General features: G+C 43.8%; 2 protein-coding genes across 10 annotated transcripts in view; one reads left to right on the top strand and one right to left on the bottom strand.

Moving 5' to 3' along the window:
* Positions 1-22,333, top strand: part of LOC114871704 — a 125,374-nt gene that overhangs the window by 71,737 nt on the left and 31,304 nt on the right. For 4 of the 8 annotated variants that reach the window (XM_029177927.2, XM_029177930.2, XM_029177928.2 and 1 more), the window contains one exon: positions 6,986-7,023. In XM_029177927.2, the coding sequence (XP_029033760.1) occupies positions 6,986-7,023 (38 nt within the window). The remainder of the gene's footprint in view (positions 1-6,985; positions 7,024-22,333) is intronic. The other 4 variants (XM_029177931.2, XM_029177925.2, XM_029177923.2 and 1 more) reach the window with 1 other exon arrangement.
* Positions 1-22,333, bottom strand: part of LOC114871703 (hormone receptor 4-like) — a 106,896-nt gene that overhangs the window by 66,411 nt on the left and 18,152 nt on the right. Inside the window, exon 1 of one of the 2 annotated variants that reach the window (XM_029177920.2) lies at positions 7,657-7,977. The exons of the other annotated variant lie outside the window; for it this stretch is intronic. The gene's annotated coding sequence lies outside the window, so the exon portion shown is untranslated. Of the gene's footprint in view, positions 1-7,656; positions 7,978-22,333 lie in introns of those variants that run through there. 2 annotated transcript variants of the gene reach the window in all.

Raw genomic sequence — 22,333 nt, forward strand, 5'->3', positions numbered from 1 at the left:
AAGAAAAATATTTTCGTTACTCTGTCGTCTTTCGAAGCACGCTCCTACGCGTACGGCTGACTTTTCATTGATTCAATCCCCTACCGTTTTACCTTTGAGAAATTTTTCTCGGTGAACGACTCGAGAAACGACGGTCTTAATTAAAAAGTTAATTTCAAGTAATATTTGGAATATTTCCAAGCGATCAAGCGGACCATCGTTATCGACGGATCGAGCGGAACGGATAGGAAAAAGAGGCGCGAACGTCGGGTTGCTTGAAAAATGAATGCCGGTATGAATAGAGAATGAACTGGCGCGTGATCTCGAACGAACGCGCTCCTGAAGGCGAAGGAAAGTGCATTGCATAACATAATAAAAACTTCAATAACTTCGTCCTATATTCCAAAGTAATTGGCCTTCCTCTAATATGCACGACACCTTCTTGCCGCGGCGGTAATTCATGCTGTGCGCGAGTTGTTACATATTCGAAAAAAAATCGCCTCCCCTCTCGACGATGGAACGCCGCGTTGCGTACAGCCTTGCGCAAAATATCGCGATCTACGTTACTCTTGTCACGTCGCATCGTGGAAATCGAGCTTCACATTAGAATATTTCCATTCGGAACTTTGACACCTCGATTGTCTAGATATCATACTTGGAACTTGTAAATATTCCCTCAATTATTCGATGGAAATTGAGAAAATCTCTTAATTTTCAATCGCGTATAAATCCTGGCTTTGATACTTGAACCGATTCCACGATCGGCTGCACAATTACGAGATGACCTAATATACCCGCAACTTAGCGCCTACGATCCACTTGCATCCCAGATTCATCGGACGAGCGTACATTTGAACTTCATCCCAAGTTCAAGCTCCCCGTACACAACCCCATGATCGAGCGACCTAGATCGAGCGCCTGACCCACCCCCTCGAAAGCCACCCACTGCGCTAGAAAGCATGCGTCGAACGAATTTCGACCTCGAATCTAGCAGACCGATAAAATACACCCCTTCCGTGTCCATCGAAAATTCCTGAAATATCTCGTGAAAAATTTTTAATCCACCCTTCGGTACCACCCTTATCCGACACGCACGAATCGTCACGCGTTCGTAGCGTTCGTTATCAGTCCGCAACTGCGACGAAAGCATCCTCCGAGCGGAGAACAAGAGGGGTTGGTTTGTGTTTGACGAGGGAAAATCAGGGCGCTTAGATGAACGAATCCATCCCTGAGCGTGTATCGCGGCTGTCGGATAGTGTGTTGCATGCGGCATGCACGCAGACACGCACACGATGCAGCTCGATGCACCGAGGAGAGCGAGTACGTGTAACTGCACGAGGCGGAGAGGGGGTTGGAGCGCGACGGGGCGGAAGGGAGGAGGGTTAGGTGTAGTATCGGTCATTACCTCCGGCGAGTAACTGGGTCAGTCGTCACAGCGCCTCGGTTCGCTCACTGGCTGCTCGTTTTGCATCGTTCTCCCACCCTCTCGTTCTCTCTTTCTCTCCTCTGTCTCTCATTTCTCTCCCTCTCGTACCTTCCCTTCCATCGGCCTCTCTCTCTCTCTCTCTTCGTCTCTCCTTCCTCTTTGTCACTCTGTTCGACCGTATCCCCGCTTCGAAACCTTCCACACGATTCTCGAAGCGGCCACAGGAGGTTAGACCTTGGATCTGAACCGCGGCTTGTACAGAAAACATCCGCCTTTTTTCTTTTCCATTTTCTTTCTGCCTCCCCCTCCCCCTCCCCGCCGTTTTCGCAGCGGGAGAGACGTTTCACGGCTGCGAGATCCAGCGAGGCTCGTTTGCCTTTTCAGGGAACAACGACCACCTCTGTTCAGTGGAACAGGGTGGATGGTTCGAGCAACTCGCGTTCCGGGGGTTGAATAAGGTTCCGCGATGATTATTAACCCTTCCTTGCCGCGGAGGATATTCCTGGAAGGGTTGCGTTAAGGGAGGACACGTGTAAAAGGATATTTCTCTTTCTCGATGTTGATCCAAATTCAAGCTTTTGTTCGTTAGATTTGATTTGCAATGCGATTTACTGGTTCGCGTTATCGATAGAATATTAATACCATTGGAAATACTTTTTCCTGTGATCGAGTCACAAGGGCATTCGACGTGTTAACGCGTATTGTATACCGTGCATAGACGTCATTCATGACCTACGACGTTCAGCTACAGGGAAACTTCATTTACAAGATAAATAAGTGTTTTTGCTAGGTTCTAAGGTAGAAGCAGAATGCGAGTGTAATAAAAATCGATATAAAGTTGCTTCTGTGTAAATTGAACGTACGGTAGAACTTTTTAGTAAATAATCTGAACATTGGTTTTCTAAAAATAGAACGCTGCAAATACTCTAATCAAATATAAGACAACAAGAAAGGCATTATCAATATTCTATAAATATCAGGAACAAGTGATTCAACTATTTTTACCATCTTCCTTCACCCCTTTTTCTTTTCCGCCAGTTTAACCTACTCTTCCGGCAACTTTCAATCGACAGGAAAAAGAAAAGTTGCTACCTGTTGGGAATGAAACGTTTCCACGTGAAAAACTCATGGTTCCACGTGACGCGTTCGTTGTTGCAACGAAAGAAAGAACGCTTGATGTGTTTCGTTATGCAACCAAAGCGAAGGACAGGTCGTTGTGCGATAGCAATTACCTACCGCGAGCGGAAGAACGAGGCACGGAGAGGGAACGGTTGGGTGATAGCAGAACGGAAGGGGTGGTGTGAACTAATTTCTGGTGACATTAGCATTTCATTACGCGAGTAATCAAGTGCCATAATTGTTACATCGAATCACCTTTTCCATGATAATTGACTCGAACCCTTTCGATCAGAAGGGTTGGAGAGATGAGAAGTATAGTATAACCGATAATTGTTCCAGCAAACAATTAATTATCCCGTTTGTATTAATAATATTTATGAAGCATTTATGTAGTAGTCGTTTCTGTCATCAAACCATGTTAAATTTTCTGCCTTGGGTGACTATTTCAACAGGGTGTAATTAAACTATAATAGAGACTATTATAAACTTTCTAAATGGGAAGTTAGCGCTGACGGTAATTTGCTACTTTGGAGAAAAATGTGTTTGAAACAGGATTAATTCGAAGAATCTGGAAGTGGTGTTCCAGAAGCCATCAACTACTCCGGTGAACTCTAGTCGACCGGAAGTCGTTGGAGTATGTTCTAGCGAGAAAGCAGCGAACAGCTTGCATTCGGGGTATAAATATTCGAGGAACGAGGTAAATTGCAACATCACCGTGGCCAGTCGAATCGTTGTCTCGTACGGTCACGTCGAAATTGCTCGCGGTGCGCGATTAACGGGTTCGAAGCGTTGCATATCAGTATTATGAGGGGCATTCTGGGGCAAAGGTTGAGGAACGCTGTCTCCCCTCGAGCTCCAACCCTCCGCCGAGCTACCCGAAACCCTTCCCTCTTCAACTCTCTGTCGAGTTACCTCCCTCTTTCACCGCTCTTCCACCTCCTCTCCGATCCTCCCCACCTTTGCCGTCACTCAGGCAATACTCTCTTGGTGCTTTCGTCCGACCTACCCCAATATCCCTCTTGCTTTCTCTCTCTCTCTTCCTCCCTCCTACCTTGTCTGCCCCTTTTCACTCTTCCGCTTTCGTTCACTCTCACTCTTTCTCTGTCTGTCGTTCAGCCAAGGGTGCCCCTCTTGCCGGTACGGGCCGACACTCGTTCCATCCACTCCATTTTCTCTCCCTTTCTCTCTCGCCGCTCGCGGATGTATCCGATGAGTCTCTCCTTCCGCCTGCCGGCTTTCTTTCTTCTTCGCTGACGTTCGTCGCCGTTACACCGTTCCCTTGATGCCGTTGTAAACTGTTCCGGGATACTTTGCTCACTTGGAACCCTTTCTTTTTACCATCCACTTCTCACGGTTTCTTCTTCTGTCGGCCAGAAGATCCGGAGAATCATGTTGTCGGATCTTCCTCGGGTTTTATACCGTGGCGAGGGTGTAACCCCTCGCGAAATCGCACAGACTGATTCGGTGGCTGACTTTGAACAAGATTCGGGTTTTAAGAAGTTAGCCTACTACGATGCGATTCTTTGAGAAACGGAATAGGAGAATAAGTTTCTACCGTTCGACTTTTTCTTTGCTTTTCTTCTGTTCGAAGAGGTTTGATAAGGTTGTATAAAATCTTTATCCATGGAGATTGAATTTCAATGGTTGCGAGTTGAAAAGATTCGCGAAGCGTAATCTTTGCACCGATGATAAGTCGTTTATCAATGATGACGTACGGTTCGCTGGTATTTCGAATCGATAAAACTCGAGCAGAGTGAACACACGTAAAAATAGATGCCGACCTACCCTAACCGGCTCTAGACGCACCCCCTCCTTTTTCTACCTCCTTCTGTCCGTCTTTTATCGAATATCTCACGGAGCTTTTTCTTTTACGCTTTCCTTGTCCTCCGCTATCCTTTGCCACACTCCTCGAATACTTTATACCCTCTCAACCCGTTCTGTTAGTATCTCCTCTGAAATACCAGGACTTAACTTCCTCCGCAACGATGGGGAATTTTCTCGAGAATTGAATGTGGGTCGTGGGTTCGTAAAATCGACCACAAAGAAATCTATTCCCTTTGAATATTACCGGGGATGAGAGGAAAGCATTGTTAATAATTTATGACCGCTTCTTTTGTAATCAACATTGAAGTAATTCAAATGCAGAATTCAAGAACATTTAAGTTGCAATAATTACACGTAGCGTGTACCACTTAATTAAAGAAATATCGAATGTAGATTCTCGTTGATAATTTTAGTCCAATCAGAAGCATCTGAATCCAACATTGTAATAGAATATTTCACGACCTAGTTCGATCGTGTTCCACGAACGCAGGTTTCCTCGTTCGTTCTCGTCTTTTCATTCCTCCGTCGCGTCGATCCTCTTTCATTTCGCTTCTTTTTTTTCCTCTGCTACGCGTTTCACGGTGTCTCGCTGCTTTTAAAGAGTCTTTAATACGAGAGAATGCACGCGATTTGCTGCGTCGACGAGCAGCTTCCGGGTCAAAAGAACGCGGGGACGAGCGAGGCTGTGCAAAGAATTCGCTGTATTCGCGAACCACCTTAATTTTTACCTTCGTTTGGAGAACTCTATAACGCAGCGATTCTCAAATAAAATGTACAACAATTTTAAGAGATTGAAAATCGTTGCAATACAATCCCAATTGAATTTGTTTGAAAATTTCAAAAATATCTTTGTTCGATTCTAAATGAAAGGGGGGAGGAAATCGTTTGCGCGATGATTAGAAAATGAAAAATTACGCGTCGATGAGAAGGCGTGATTTGAAACGATCGTCGCGATGCGCTGAGCCGCCTAGAAGCCAGTCTGATAAAGCGTCTATTTTTGCGAGCGTAAAAGCCGGCTGTGCGCGCTGCATCGGCGCTCTGCGTGAAGAGGGTCGTGCCACAATGCATGCTGACCCATATTCGGGTCGTTGCTATTTCAGATCCATCCTTTCCATAGAGGAAGGTCGTCGGACTACGTGGCGAGCGCTGTTATGTAACCAGCGCGGCTTGTTTTTAACGCCCGCCTCGAAAACACGCGATTCTACAATGAACGAGTTGAAAAAAATCGACGATTGATCGACGAATTAAAAGCGTCAGATTTTTTAATTTTTATATGTTCCAATTTTTCTTTTCTTTTTTTTTTGGATCACTAGTATTACATGCACGATTTTAGATCGTACGTGCGTCATAGCTGCAGTGCTTTTAATACTTTTATATGAACAGTAATTAAAATACAAGTAACGTGGAAATAAATGAAATTCGGTGAACGAGAAATATTAGTTTAGGAGTTTTCTTCAGGAATTTTTTAAATAGACTTTTGAATTTTATAGATTTAGTTATTAAACTATCATTATGATTCTTTTAAAATTAATATATCATAGAATTATAATAGTAATATTCTTATTATTACTATTACAAATAGCATTATTAATGATATAATAACACTAGCGATATTGTAATAATTGTACTGTTAACAGTAAAATACTAATTACAAGAATACTAACTACGTAAGCGGTAAGCCATAAGTGCACAGTTTACAGTTGGCCATGTCGTCAATAGTAGACACACCTCTTCTTCTTTTTCACTTGAAAACTTCTTGCACAATAACGAGGTGTGTTTAGGGTCATTGTCTCGTGAAATGAAAGGCTGTTCTATGATTTCTATTTTAGAAACAATTTCGTTGTGCGACCTATTTATTTAAATACCGATGCACAGAGATAAATATTTAATAATCATTATCCAATATTTACAATATCACCCGATACAGTTTTCATGTTTATTCAGATAAATTATTAGCTCTGGATTCGTCTACCTCATTTACGTCCATGCACGATCGATTAGGAAAGTTTCATGTGTTATAAAACATTGTAGATTTAATGAAACATTTCGAGCGAACGCAATAAATGGTAGTTAATTTCTCGTAGATGCATTGTAAAATTGATTCGAGAACAATTGAGCCTATTTATTATTATTTATTGTCTCTATCCACTTGCCGTAGTCGTACGGTTACGTAATAGACTCATTGAAAATCATCACATACATTATAGCATCATTCTCGTGCGAATCCTGAGAAATTGTTTCATTAAACCTCGTTCTTTTATGAAAAAGTATTCCCACCGAATAGAATTTGATAATGCTGTAAAGTGTTCGATTGTTATTGACCGAGAAATTCAGTTTAATCGGTGTCTGACTATGCGTCTGACCAATACTTGACCTATACTACTGCGAATTTAGTTTTTTCCGTTCAGAGGCCACAGAATCAAACTTGCTTAGATTCTATTGAATATTAAATTAATAAAAACTGATTGTTTAATAAATAATATGATTCTCATGTTATACTTCTCTCACAGAGAAAACAGAATATGCATTGAAGCGAATGGAGTTCGGTTTTCGTGAATCTCTGTAATTTCAAACGAAACTTTGAATGATATTTAATGAAACACAGATGAATAACATATTATTTCTGTTACGTTTCAGGTTTCACAGATGATGTGAGTTGGAGAAAGGCAGTGGTGGTGAGTGAGATAAAAATTTGTTATCAGATATTTTATTGTACCAAAGTAGAAGTAGGAGCATGCACAACAAGATTGTTTATTGCATGCATTTTTCAGCGAGAAATTTATAGAAGCATAGCTCGTATCAAAATAGAACTAGAGTGATAAGATAAAAGTGCTTTTACACATCACGATTATATATAGCGTGACACAGAATGTCGAAACCGTAGTGCAATCGACTTTCCGAGTCTCTTAAAATCCAAGGAAATGATAAGTCTAGTTAAAGTCATCAGAACGTATTTACGCGCTTAACGTGGAAAGATTTCCAAGTAGCGGTCACTTCACTGGACGGTGAAGTCACTCCAATGATATCCTCTAATCATCCTAAATAGTCCAGTTACAACCACGTCGAGTCTCGCGTACTGATTTCAATGAAATTCACAGATTAATACCGGAATATGAATAGTTGTTGGTTAGCAATTTAATACGAGGTGTCTAATTATAAATTTGCAAGATAAAATTCTTCAAACTTATGAATTATTCATCGAGTCATTGCCAGTAGGCGGACACAATCGTATGGTATAAAAATATTATTCTTTTCGTTCTGTTGAATAATTTTCTCTCAGGAAGATGTAAAATTTTCCAAGAGCGTACACAGGTTTCAGCGAATTTCCCGGAACGGTTTCCTCGTTTTCCCTCGCATCCAGCTTCCCCTCGGTTCACTTTCGCTCTCGTTCCCGTTCCCTCTCGCCTTATCCCTTTATTTAACCGGGTATAGCAAGCCTAGATAGCGCGCGGACACCATGCTTTCGTCGACAATTTCACGCCTGGTCGAACAGGCGAACCGTGCATTATGCCGATGCACGGGAACGATAAGATACGCCCAGCTTGCTCTCACCTTGAACGCGGAACCTTAAAGACCGTAATCGAGGAAAACCCGTTTTCCGAGCTGTCGACGAGGCGCTCTCAATCCGTTCGCGACCACCGCGTCCCGAAGCGGAGATCCATGGACGAGCGTAGACTAACCTCGACGACAGTCCTCGAGACTTTTAACCCGGCATATGAAATGCTGTTTGCTTTTTATTCGCTGACGTAACCGCTGGAACTGGAGCAAAAAACGAATTGTGTTTTAATTGTGTAATTAGCATGCAAGCGTTGGGACGTTCGTGCGAACTTTGTGCAGGCTACAGGAATGCCTTTGTATCGGATTAGGACAAATAGTAATCTTTCTGCTTTTCCCAATTGCAAGATTCTTCTTAAATTATAAAATATACATAGTGACCGCAAAATACTGTTCGATAAAAGATATGTTTCATTAAGAAATTATTTAAAAAGATGGGTAAAATTTATGACTTTCAATCTCTAATCGCCTGAACGTACAGAAAAAAGCCCATTCACCAAATGCATCGGTTCTCCCAAATCCTATGCGGTCACGACGATCATCGTTCCTGTCAACTTTTTAACCTTTCTCGTCGTCCCTAAAAAAATCCCTTCGACAAATCCCCCTGGATCGACCAAAACTACGGTACTATGTAGAGTATGAAAAAAGCAGACAGCGTGCGGGTAAGCGATCGAGGGAGAGGGGTACAGCGATCATTAATCGTTGGACCCTCGCGGGGGTCCAGTGTCGTCGCATCCGCTGCACTTTCTCTCCCGCCGATGCCGTTGCAGCGGTGCACTGGCAGGGTGTAGGTTACGCGGCGTGAAACGTCGCCGGTGAATCCCCACCTGGAATGCACCTCGCCGTCGAATGCACGGTTCCACCCCACCACGTGGCCAGTCTCACTCTCCGTGTTCTCCCCACCGAATACGGTGTGGTTGCACCTCCGTGTCCCACCACCGTTCTCGGGTTCCCCTACGTTCGTGATACAACCCGTTGCCTTCCGTGTCACTCCTTCTCTTGATCGTTCGGTTTACGGTATCCCTGCCACCGGTACCGACAGACCCACCACCATACGAGCCGTCCCCCCACTTGTCCAACGGTTCTGTATACCTCGCGTTCGCATGAATCAGGGGGTGGACAGAGGATGCGCATGCGTGAAAATAGTAAACACTCCCCGGCTGCGCAATGCGACTGGCGTTGAGGCAGGCCCGGGACGCAGGCCGAACAGACGACAGCATCACCAGCAGCAACAGAGGTGCAGCAACAACCTCGGCTATATGCACGGATAGGAGAAGGAGGACAGGTATACGCGAAGGAAAGGGGGTGGGCCTGGGTGGGCAGCTCGATACCGGTCTGGGTTCAATGCACACCGCTCACCCACCCCAACCCGACAATTCACCCCTTCCTTTCCGTACCTGCTTCTACTACTCTTTCAACCCCTTCTCAACCATCCGCGGATCATGCACTATATACTCGTACCCCTGCTCTCCCTCTCTCTTTCTACCCCTATTTTCCAACCCTCTACCGTTGCCAACACACTTCGAGGGCTTTCTCGTTTCACTCGATCCGTCCTTGCCTGACGTTCGACTTAACCACTTTCATCTCCTTCCTTCTTACCACGAAGTTCGTCAACTGGAAGTGGGAAGATGTTTTCTAGCGGAGAGAAAAGAGGACGGCTTGCGGATGGTCAGGGTACGGGATAACCGAGACTCCGTGATGGAGGAAGAGCGAGACGGATTTGAAGTTTTTGCGAGCAGATCGCGAGATATGGTGGGTTGTTACGGAAGCCGGGTTATAAGGTGGTTTTCTTTTCCTTTCGACGGATTTTAGGTGTTATTATTACCTCGCTACGGGATCGAACACTTGGTCGATACTTTTAGAAATTAATTATCAATTGTTCAAAATATTTTTAAATCAATTTCTCGAGTAGTAAATAGAATAACTTGAATTATTGCTCTCACGATCAGTGGCAACGTAATCCGACAACGAGATTGGGTGAAAACGAGGGTATGTAAGAAGAGCGACGATTTCCTCGACTCCGAAACGCATTACGTCAAAGTTTGTCGGAAGGTTTCGCGTTCGCGGTACATTTCTGCTGAACAGGAGGAAAACGACCGTCCATCGGTTCTTGACTGCGTGAAATCTTGTTTCACGCTAGATGAGGTAATGGGGCTGTATAGAAAGGGAACGAGCGGAGTGTTTTATGTAGCGTGGTTGTTGAATCGAAAGCAAATAAGGACGGAATTTCTGGAACTAGAAACCCCGTTGGTCGTCGATGCTTATCACAATTTGAGGATGAGAAGAAGCTACGAGGATTCGCATAGTATATTATGACTGAAAGAAAGCACGAGTGGTTGCCTGACACGTTTTAAACTGGATTTTCGATGGAATTTATTATAGCGCTCTACTTTTCTAAATAGAACTATGATGACTTAGAAAAACGATGTTGCGGTGGGATTCGAATTTCTAGAACAGCTCGTAAGAAATTTGCAAACGACTCAAGTTATAAATATAACCGATGGAGATGTCCCAAATTCGAGTTCTAATACAGATTTATAAAAATGACCGAGAAACATTTTTCTCGTGAGAGAATTTTCCATTGGGTATTTTATGCTTTCTGCGAGTTCGTGTCCTGACCACGTATCTTCCTTCTGGTTCGTATTGAATTACACGCAATGTTAGAATCCTGTGAGCGTAGCCACTCTGTTTCGTTATCACTAGCTGGTTGGCAAGCGATCCAACTGCTCTGTGCCTTATCGGTTGACAAAGGCAAGCTGGCATCGTCACCTAGTCGCGACCATTGCCAAAGATATCGAGGGTTAAAGACCTATCCGTACGTTACAAACCGTCGTAAAATACAGTTAACTCGAAGACAAAGACGTAAACGAACGTAAAATTTAGAAAATGAAAATAACGTGAAACACGACATTGAATTAAGATCGGGCTTCTCTCCATGGTCCGCCGTCCGAGTTTTTACCAAAATGATGAAAATCAAGAGGTCCTTCTAAATTATAATTACTTCTCCGTTTCTTAACAGACCAATTCTTCTTTTATCACGATACGTGCATTTCCGGACGAAGAAATAATTCATTGGCGGGGTCGAAGCACAAGCGGGATGGCGTGTTTCGATCGTGGTCTAGCAAGCGAGCATCGAAAAGATAGAGAGGAAGCCGGAGGCGAAGGAGGGTTCAAGCCAAGAGAAGACATCGAAATTGACATGTCCCCCGGGAATACCTCTGTTCGCATCAATCGAGCTTTTCCAACGTAGTCGACGCCCTCAGCTACTATTTCGATCTTGAAGAACGAACGAGGAAAAAAGGAGACACAAAGAAGCACGCGAACGAGAATAGTCCGTCACCGGGCTGTTTTGACGAACCGCCATATTTACGATACGCTCTTTTTACAGAATCGCGAGAAACAAATGATCCCTCGCCGTTTTATCACCGCCTCTGCTCGCTCGTTCCGGAAACAAATGAACACTTTTAAGAAATTGACGGCGTTCCACAGTCTCGAGTTTTTCCTTCGGCTCGAGACCGTAACCCCGCGGACGTTTCACTTTTATCCTCTCGTTTTAATGTCTCCCGCGTTATCTCTCTCTTTCTCCTTTTCTTTCTTTGCGTTGTCGCGTTAAACGCCTGCACGATGGACAGAGTATTTCCTTTGTTCCGTTGGACCGTGATGGGTCGTTTGTCGGGAAGGAAGAAAGGAATTTCGTTTTTGGACGTTGAGCGTAGCTGTGATCGAATTCGAACTTCTGGACAAATTTCGAACGACTTAAATTAACGATGACAGAAAAGAATCTTTTATATTTCTATTCTTCTAAATGTAGCAAGAAAATATAGAGTCCTTGCATTCTTCAAAAAGTGACGATTCAAGAAAGTAACTTAAAAACTTTTTCGCAATATTCTATTACAATTATAAATTCAATAATTTACCCTGCGCCAAAGAATAGTTAATATCGATTCAACAAATAAATGGTACAAGCCATTGCTGTCTAAAACCAGCGAAGAAACTTAAATCAGTAAGAAGATAATAATGCAGATTCACCCTATCACCCCCTTCGTCTGCCATCCTCTCGACGAGCAACCACAGCAGAGAAGCACTTAATCCCTAAAATCGCAATAACATCGTACCTCCTAGTGGAAGGATGCAGCATGCGGTATCCGAGAGGAAGAAGTAAAGCGTCTCCGCGAACTAGAACTTCGAGAAGGGACGCATTGACCCTGGCAGCCGGAAGATGCAAGCTCGTCCGCCCGTCTGGTCCCGTCGCGGCGCGTCTCGATTCTCTACGCCCGTCGGCCGGAAGACGGAAATCGAGGTGACATCGATAATTGGCCGATCCAGGCCGAGCGGATTGATCGTCGTGGTCGATTTATCGTACGCGAATTGCAGTGACGAGGCGCGAATCGATCGCGATTAAAAGTCCTGCACCGATGTAAACAAACTGCGGAGCTCCGAGAGGAACAGCGAAGAGGGCGGAGGGAGGATGCTGCTAGGTGGAGGAAGAGAGAGACGTGGAGAAAGAGAGTAACAGAGAATGGGAGTCGTTGGTGCGTTACCTCGCGGAGGTCATTGACCGAGGGTGGCAGAGAGAAGGGAGGGGTAGCAATAGGGGTTGGAGCAGCTGGAAGGGGTTTCGACTCGAAGCAAGAGAGGCTAGTGAACGAGAGAGGGAAAGAGAGAGATAGCGTGCAAGGGATGTTGGAGGGGTTCGCGTGCAGTTGCATCGACCGACGGCTCAGCTGTGCATCTGGATCCCCTTCTCGTCCTCGCGCCCCGCGTCGACGAACCCTTGCTTTTGCAGTTCGTTCTCCTCTCTCCCCTCGCTCCTCTACGCCCCTGGCCTAACCTAGCGCCAACAAGTTCGCCAAGCGAGTCCCTCACACCCCTTGCGGCCCGGACCTCGCGCAACCACCGAATCGACGACGCCGTCACGGGGGATGCTGCGCTGTGAACGTGACCCTCAAAACGGCACAGCGTGTACAACACCCCGCCCACGGATAGAAACCGCCGTCGCGCTCGCTGCTCTACGATCCGTTCCGCTCCGCTCCGAGACACGTATGAACGTGGTGGCTGTCGCTAATGAATCGGCACTATGCTCTCTCACCGAGCTTCCTGAACTTCGGTACTCCCTTAAGACGCGGGAGGTTCAACGAACCCTGGCAAACTCGAACCGCCTTTCGAACGACTTCGGATCTCCTGCTGCTACGCGTCGTGCCGAGTATCGATGAGGTACTTCTTCTTTCATGGGCTTTTTCCTTCGTACGGATTTTGGTCGGGGTGTTATCGATTCGGGCTGCTTCCCTATTCGAACGATTCAACGAGATTTATGCTTATCGAAGAAAAGCATGATAAATTCATCAACCCCCTGTTGCAAATTAATATTTAGATAACAGGTTATTAACACGGGGGTTAAGAATCTTTGAATTACAATTTCTTTTTTCTATATTTATTATACGATGGAAATGAAAGAATTATTATCGAACGAAGATGGAAATTGCAAATGAATTTTTATTCTGACGGATAAAAATAATTAAGAGCAGATTGAATATGAAGCCGAACGAACGAGTCACTGAAACGAACAAAGAAAACAGTATCAGTGATTAAAGTCTATCCCTGGTTGATTGTAAACGTTCTCTACAGACAGGGATCAGCATATGCGATACGCAACAAGTCGGTACACCGTGAAAATATAGGGCTGATGATATTGTTCCATTCAATTTGATTGTGCTGCGTTATTAAAACCAGAGACGAAAGGTATTCGGAGCATCCGTTTATCGTTTAAACTCAACATTTAAATTTGGAGAATAATTTCCCTTTAAATTCTTTTTCTGTAAAAAAATAAAAAATCGGTGACGAAAACGAATCGACATTTAAATTGTAAATTATCATCATACTTCATAATGCTCGAGGAATACCATCGTTTACCCTCGTCACTGAGATCATGAAAAAAACATGATTCCACATGCCTGGTCCCCATAAAAAGGAATCATAACGCTCGAAAGACGATCAAACAAAATTAACCCTCACCGTCGAAAGAACGGTGATCTCGCATCGCAAATCGAGAAGCAACAACGTCGAAACGACCAGCACCCCTCTCGCGTTTTGCACAACCTCCAGCCAGAGTTGCTGGCATAATCGACGGTACCGGCACTCGTTTTACGACCGGCAGACCGGTAGTCTGCTGCATTATACGATATACGACCGGCGGCTATATCCACGTGTCTGGCTTGCCACCGTAGCGAACCAGGGTGGTTTCAGGTTGGGGGATCGAAAAGTCTTTGAAAAGTCGGTCCACGAACGACTTCTAGACGAGGTTATTGGCCAATGGATATGTTAACTCTGCCAGCGAATGTCACTAGAGCCCTTTGTATGTATGTGCAATTACATATACGTATATCGGGCAGAAATTAGTTAACAATCGTTTACGTAAGTTGGAAAAATTCTAACTGGATTGTTTTTGAAGTATCGTAACTGAAGTAAGGGATGATTATATCAGTAACTCTCCGTTTCTTTCTCAATCCTTTGACGAGGATTTAAAATCCCTCGACTGCATATCGAGGAAGATGATTTCCAGTTATGGGGATACGTAGTATCCATGACAACGTTTACCACACTCTGATGTACACGTTACACTCGGCCAGAATGATGGGGTAGGTCAACGTACGGTTTGTCGCTTGGCAACCTAACAACCTACCCCGCGATCAACTGCATCCAAGGACTAAACCCTTCTTTTTCTTTTTTTTTTTCTTTTTTTAATCAGCGCCTTTGTTCCGCGGTTCGATTGTCTCCACGTTCGAAGCGAGCCCGAGGTAAGGGAGGGGCGGAATCCGTAGAAGTTTGATCGACGACGAGGGTAGCAGAGGAGCTTTGCTTTTTCCACAACTACTCGGATGAATGGCCCCTATTTGCAGGGTTGTTTCGAAATCGACCCCTCGGGAGCGTAACCTACATTCCAGACCAGCCAGCTCGTTCCTCTGATTCCTTATTTTTATTATCCAATTTTCTTCACTTCGAAGTGCATCATTTTAACCCTTTATTGTTACATGTTATCGGAAACTGCGTGATTCAAGTTTCATTTTATTTTAGAAAAAAATATTTAAACATCCTCCGTTCGAGGGTTAAGAGAGGGATCTTATGGTAGGTTGAGAAATCGACAACTCGGTAGGTGGTCGTCGTAAGTCGTCTAGTTGGAATTAGGTTAAACTACGAGCAATTATGACAGGATATGATTTAGCTTGACTTTCTTAACCATCAATTTCTGCTGTGTGCACACGCCAACGGTTGTCCGCACGCCACTGTTCCACCGGTCAGGGACGGCCTTTGACACGTATTCCCCGATAGCTCTTGCTATCGCGTTCACGAACAGTAGGATGCATCGCAAAAATCGTTCTATTATTAGTCATTCAATCGCGCTGATAACTCTAACGAGAGAAGGTCGTAATTATACGATACTTATCTTACTTTTCAGTAGATCGATCAGGGAGAGAATTGTACCAAACATAGAAGCGATATTTATGTATTATAGGTCAAACAAAAATTTCACTCGATCGTTCAAAGATTTCTAAACTTGATTAAACAAAATTTTTCTGATGATTAGAGCGATCGTTAATTTTCGGACGTCGGATCACCGAAATCGTCATAACTTTCTATTTAATTTTTCATTTTGTTTTATCATTTGAATTAACGCAATGAACGCGCGAACGTGTCGAATAAACGATATGCTGATTTCTAGCTAATTTGGATAATTAGTAGGCAGAAGTTGGTTAGAGATATTGGAAATAGATTAGGACAGCAATGAATGTGGGAAACGTTCGATCCTGATTAAACGAAAACAATACACCTCTTATTTGCCCAATTTCTATTGTTGTTTCATCAGTTATTTATTCATATTCATTGTATAGATAAATCAATTTAAAACTCGTTGAAACAAAATATTTCTATGAAAATATAATATAAGTTATTATAGAAAATTAATTAGCTACTGGAATCGGTAACTTTGGCAAAGGCTCAAACGCCTCTTTATTGATTACCAACTCGTGATATTAGAAACTAATATAGATACGGAGGTGTGTCGTTTGATCGTATTTTACATTGTAAATATCGTTATAGGAACGGTCTGGTTGCTAGATATTTATGAGTTCGATGAACGTTTGTTAAAGTTACGAGTACACGCACACGCCTACTTTAAACAACTGTAAACTATTTCCGATAACTCATCGGATGAGATTTAAAATTTTATCCAAAAATAGTATCTCAACAATTCTAGATTTAACACTTTGACTATCGCGTTAAATTCACTAAAAATAATAATTATCAAAAAATCTTAAGCTTTAAATTGATGCACGATAAGTGTCATTTTGTGGTACTTTTTTGTAATCAAACCAATTCAGACTCTATGTTCCGACATCCACCATTTGATATGGAAAAATTTTTCTTCTTTTCTCTGTTAATTATTAATCACTGGTAATGAATCATCGCAATTAACGCGCTAATAATCCATATTGTATTATGCCGCACTATACGTGGTTATTTCTACTGCGACTGCTAATGAATTAACACCTTCACTACCGCAGTAGAAATGGCCACGTGGGGTAAGACGTACTTAAACTCTAATTACTAAAAATTGATCATCTTTCAATCGAACTCACGATAACACGTGCTCGACAAGGAATGTTAATGATCAGAGCTGCAAAACACATAATTTTCAGTATCTCACCCCATAATCGTCACTCGAAACACTATCAGAACATGACTAAAGGTCATCAACCCCTTACTATTTCCTTATCAGAAAATCTCTAAAGAAATTGACGGATTGCTTGCCGTGGTCAAGACGACAAAAAGAGTATCGTCTGTTGAACCGAAGACAGTAGTCAATCCCGCTGATATCTTACCGGTCGCTTTTGTAACCGATCGATCGTCTCTCTCTCTGAAGGCCTCGTGTCTTAAATCTCCTCGATTTTTTTTTTCCTCCTCTCTGTCTGTTTCTCTGGTCTTTCCCTTTAGAGCACCGCTAGACAAGCGTGTTTCGCCGTCGCGATTGCGCATGCACACCGCACCAGCGTCAGATTAAATTCGAAACGGCCTGTAAAGCGTTACCGAGACACGTTGTGTTTTGTGTAGTTTGGAATACGTGTAGCGCAGAGTGCGCCGTGGGGTCAACGACCCGTCTACGCTGTGGAACGTACACACACCATCGTCGAGGAACGTGTACACACGACGTACAAACACCGGTGTAACAGTGTACACGTACACGCACACACGTTGAACCAGTATCACCATGCACCTCCACCAGATGGAGCTGTGAATCTCTCTCTCTCTCTCTCCTCTCCTCTCCTCGAGCATCAAACCAGCGGTGTGCTTCTCTCGTTTTGCTCCGCGCAAGAATCTAGCCTAGACCATAGACGGTATAGAGAGAGCATAGAACCAACGGGCACCCATGGGATATTTCCAACGAATCCTAAACGAACGATAACCACACGCAACACGTGCAACCGTGTCGCGATCCTCGAGCACATGTTTTCCGGCTGCCATGACTTTTTTCCGGTATCCGATGGTCCATACCGAATTCTTAAAACAACTTCGGAAGATGCAAGTTTCCATGGGCGACAGTACGCTGGATATTTGATCATTCATCGGGGGTATTCTTCGAGGTCCGTCCGTTTATCTGTTACAATCATAGGTTCATTCACTGTATAAGCGAAGAAGCGGGATCGAAGGGCGTTCCTACGGGAAATTATCGAGTGGTTGCTGTATATTTTTAGGAGAAGACACGTGTGGGTCGGTTTTACTTTAGATGTTGGAGGTTATTTTGAAGGAGGCCCTTGGGTCTAGGTTACATTGATCGATTAGCTTGCGTTGGTACAGTGCCGATCATGTTGTTCTTCTCTAAGAAAAAGGGATTGTCGAAGCAGACCTATTGTCGTTTAAAGATAAAAGCATAAACGATCCCCTAAATACGTTAATTCAGTGAAGCATGAATGAAACACGTGTCATTTATAAGTACGCTATATTTCTGCGTCTACTATACACCGGTTGGATCGCGGATGCACGTCGGACAGTAATTATTCGCGAGCATTTGCGACGACCCGATAGAAAGCAACCGCGTATCGTCCTCCCTCGTGCAAACTCCCCTCTTATTTTTTTTGCGCTGGCAAGAATTATCGGGGTCGAGTGGCTGCACAATCGAGCAATTATAAACATTATTCGCATCGTGCCGCCATGACCCATCGCGGAAGCTCGAAAAGCAAAAAGGAAACTAACAGCTAAACGAGTTCGCCGTTAATGAACACCACGTGGAGGTAGAGGAAACCGAAATTAGATACGTTGTACGGTACGGGGGTAAAGGAATATCATGGGATTTATTCATTTTTATTAGCATCGAAACAAAGATACACCTTGGTACATGGTATAGAATGGTAACGGTTCGACGCATCACCTCCCGAGACGTCTAACCCTATTACGGATTCACGGAAAAACAACCCTTTCGAGCAAACGTCAATTACACAACGCTCGTCCCCGTCGACGACTCATTAGAGCGTAAGATTTGCTCTCGTATCGTTAGAGTCCAGGTCCTTGACCTGTCCCAGTCCACCTGGTCGGCGACCGTGTCCCCGTCAACGCACTCCCTGCTCGCACCATTTTCTCCTCCCTTGATCCATCTCAAGAATCATCGTCCATCCCTCGATGACAATGACGATCGTAGGGGAAAAAAAAGACACCTTCGGAGAGGGTGAAATTTCGTTTGACACTCGCGGAAGCACGCTGCACCCACGACGTTACACCTCATGCACCCAGGCGAAAAGCGACGAGGAAGGTCGGAGATGGCCGAGTACCGCGAAGAGGAATACGGCGCACGTGCGAGCGAAACAATGATAGACAGAAGGGAGAGGCTATGGGAGGACGAGAGAAGGAACGAGGGAGATGGTTGTGAAACCTCGTGCGAGAGGGAACGAGGAAGGGCGGTGTAGAAAGAGGGGGTCCTGAAAATCGACTGGACGTCGTCGTGCACATTCGTCGCGTTTTCACGGTCAGGCTTTATCGATCGTAGAAGGAGAGGGTGAAGGAGCGGAAGGAAAGGAGTTTCGGAGTGCATCGAAAGGGCGTTGAACCCGGCCTTTCGGCAGTCGCGGCGCCCATAATGCAACGATTGTCGTCGTGCCCGACCGTCCCGACAGCTGCCGATCTTAACGACCTTTCACAAACGTTGCCCGACAGAAAATTTTTCGTTTCCATCCGGGTTAATGAGCCTTCCCTCTTATTTTTCTCTTACCGTTTGCGTAGTCGTCGAGGTAGAATCAACGTCTGGTTGGCGTAGGTCCGAAACGTCGTGTCCCCTCGCTTGCCAGCCACCGCGTGTTTCATAACCGACCATCGCCCGGTGAAACGTCATACTGTGTCACAAGCGTTCCGCAGATTTTCGCGCGAAACTTCGCCACTCACCCTGACCGTTATACCGCGAGAAACCCTTCGTCGACCCTCGCCAGACGAAAGGGCTGTTTTTCGTTCGGCGTCTTATATCCGCGAAGAAATATTAGAATACACGGTTTATCCATTAGATAAAAAGAAAAATACGTAATCGAGTGTAGCCACGAAACGGAGATCCGCTTTCGAAACAACCGAACCCGCCACTATTATTATTAATAGGAGTCCCTTTTCGGCATGTTCACGCCCTTCGTGGTTTTTCCATGCATCCACGGGGAGAGCGGAAGGGAGACCAGGAACACAGGGTGGTCGAAAGAACGAACGATGCTGTGTGTGCGTGGATGTGTTGGATAAAGAGGGATATGTAGGGAGCGAGGGAGAAAGGGTGAAATAGAGAAAGAGAGAGAGTGAAGCAGAGAGGGGAGACGCATGTGCGAGCAACAACGATGTATTTCGGTGCAGCGCTCCATACACCGCGTGGAGGTCAATGCCCGTCCTTACTCCGGCCCAAGGAACGAGCGGGAGGGCATCGAGGGAGGGAAAGAGAGGTTTGCAGGTCGGGGTAGGGAGACAGAGGGCAAGCACTGAGCGGAAAAAATGAACAAACATTCAGAAAGACCAGAAAAGGGACGCTTCGAGTGCTCCTATGCCACTCCCTCCTCCTCACCCTTTCATCGCGTATTACGTTTCGTGTTAACTTTCATGTTAATTGACCAGCTAAGATTCACGACTGATTCGAACCACTTTGTCGCACACTTTCATCTTTCCGAGATATATTACTTCGTACTTTTTCAACCCCTTCTGTATGATATATATTTAATCATTTTCATATTCGAAACAGGGTGCCGGGTGTCATATTCCGTTTAATAAGTTTGAACAAATCTAACGATGAAGGTTAAAGGGTTAATCCTTAATTTAGAAGTAAATCGTAGAAGAAAATTCCTCGAATTACTCAAAATAGATACTCTTAAACAATAATATTTATTTAAAACTGAAAATAGTCACGTCTATCAGTGCACATCATTAATTTCGCGTTTCCGCATCCAGCTACTTGTCTGCCAGTACTTGTTCGTTTATTCTCGGTGCTGATTATGCAAACTTTTTGACGCATTGCCAATCGGCCGCGATGATTCACGAAGCCTAAGAAATTATTCTGGCTGGCCGGAAATCTGTTCGATGCACGTGTTGCACGCGGATTAACGAAAATCTTCGGGATTCTTGTTCGGTTAACAGAATCATGGATACCTTGATATCCGATTACAATTCTTCGTGTTCTCTGAGAACCATTTTTGCTGCCATTTTATGGCCAGTGGATATTATAACTTCTCGCGAGAGCGCTGTTGCGAAAGGACACCCCAAAACCTCTTGGTCCTCCGGGTAAAAGGAAAAGAGGAACACGTAGCAGACTTGCTCGTGCAACATTGATCAGACATTACGACCAACGTCGCTGGCATGGGATATACTACTGAGGTATGTTCGTACGGTGTTCGTTTCATCATTGCAAGGGCAAATGTTTTTTAAATTATTTATTGCTGAAAATTTATCTAATTTCGAATCTGATCGTCCTTTGGTCATTTCGATGATCATCGGTAATTAAGGGAATTATTATAATTACAAGGCCATTGCGAATAATTAAATATGGCCATTGCGAATAAAAAATACCCTTTTTTGATGTTTTCAAAATAGTAGCAGAATTAATCACCCTCTTCGTTATATCTCAATCCAAGTGTTCATAGGAATTAGACACCCAATAGAAATTTTTCTATTAATTATTGACAATCTGGAAAGAAGAATACGCAGAACTCTACTAATGAACTAGTTAAGAAAGTTTGCTGAGCAATCGCGTTAAATCGCAGCAGCTATGAATTTAATTGGAACAAATGTGTAAAGAGAGATTGTTTTTGGGGATTATCAAAATCGCTTGAAAGCTGTTTTTAGTTACTCTGCATGGCACGCGGACTCTTCAAACCATGAAATTGTTATTGCACTGAAGAGCTTTCAAGCAGTTCGAGAATTGTTCCTCTTTGTCCTGGTTTTACGCTCATTTGGAGCAATGGTATTTGAACACGGACACAGAGTACGCCCGGAGAATTGTAACAGTCTAACGGATGTTAAAAGCGATGCCTAAACTACTTTTTTGCTATTCCAAAAGTACAGAACGTTTAATTTCTTTATTAAATATAAATTAACACCTTTCATTCTAAAGTTTCAATATTTTTCAAAATTTAACTAACGAGTGTTAAAATTAATTTTAAACCACTTTTCTTAATAGCAGATGTATCACACGAAATTGTAATTTAATTCGTATTTCAACACTCCTATAATACTCAGAAAATCCTACAGAAATCAAGGAAAGACAATCGTGATTATTACATAACGATAACCGGTGCATCGTGAGAATGAAATTCGAACTCGCTACGGGACTGTTTGCACTGTTGAATTCAATTCGAAGCAGATAGAGGGTGGAGGGTTGAAAAGGAAAACAGAGAGCGTAGGGGGTTTGATATCGCAACACACGATGGATTACGAAGAAAGCGGAAACGTTGGGAGAGGAGGGTGGGCAAATGGAAATAGAAACGGGGAATATTTAGGTGGTTACACAGAGTGTGACGTAGCTCGTATACAGCTATCGGTTGTGTTCTCATTTATCATCGCCATTAACCCGGTGACACGGTGAACTTTGCTAACCTTCGAGGTAAAATATAAATTCTTGTTTTGGGAGAAATTTCAATTCAATTAATAGAAAAGAAACAATGAAATACAATTTTTTTCTCTGGAGATTATAATTTAATTATAAATGCAATTAAATCTTGTCATATTTCGCGTAACAACTTGTGCCACTTTCTGTGATCCGATGTTCCAAATCAAGGGGTTAATACGTATCCGTTTTAATTACGATAATTTCGAAACGAGTATTGTTGAACCGTCGCCTTTTGGACAGCGACCAAAGATAAAAGGATCGATGAACGTTCCTGGAAAGTGTCGATTACTCCGCGGAACGTTCAATGACCCGTTGCTTAGAGG

This window comes from Osmia bicornis, chromosome 12 (assembly GCF_907164935.1).
Source record: "Osmia bicornis bicornis chromosome 12, iOsmBic2.1, whole genome shotgun sequence".
NCBI classification, from domain to species: domain Eukaryota; kingdom Metazoa; phylum Arthropoda; class Insecta; order Hymenoptera; family Megachilidae; genus Osmia; species Osmia bicornis.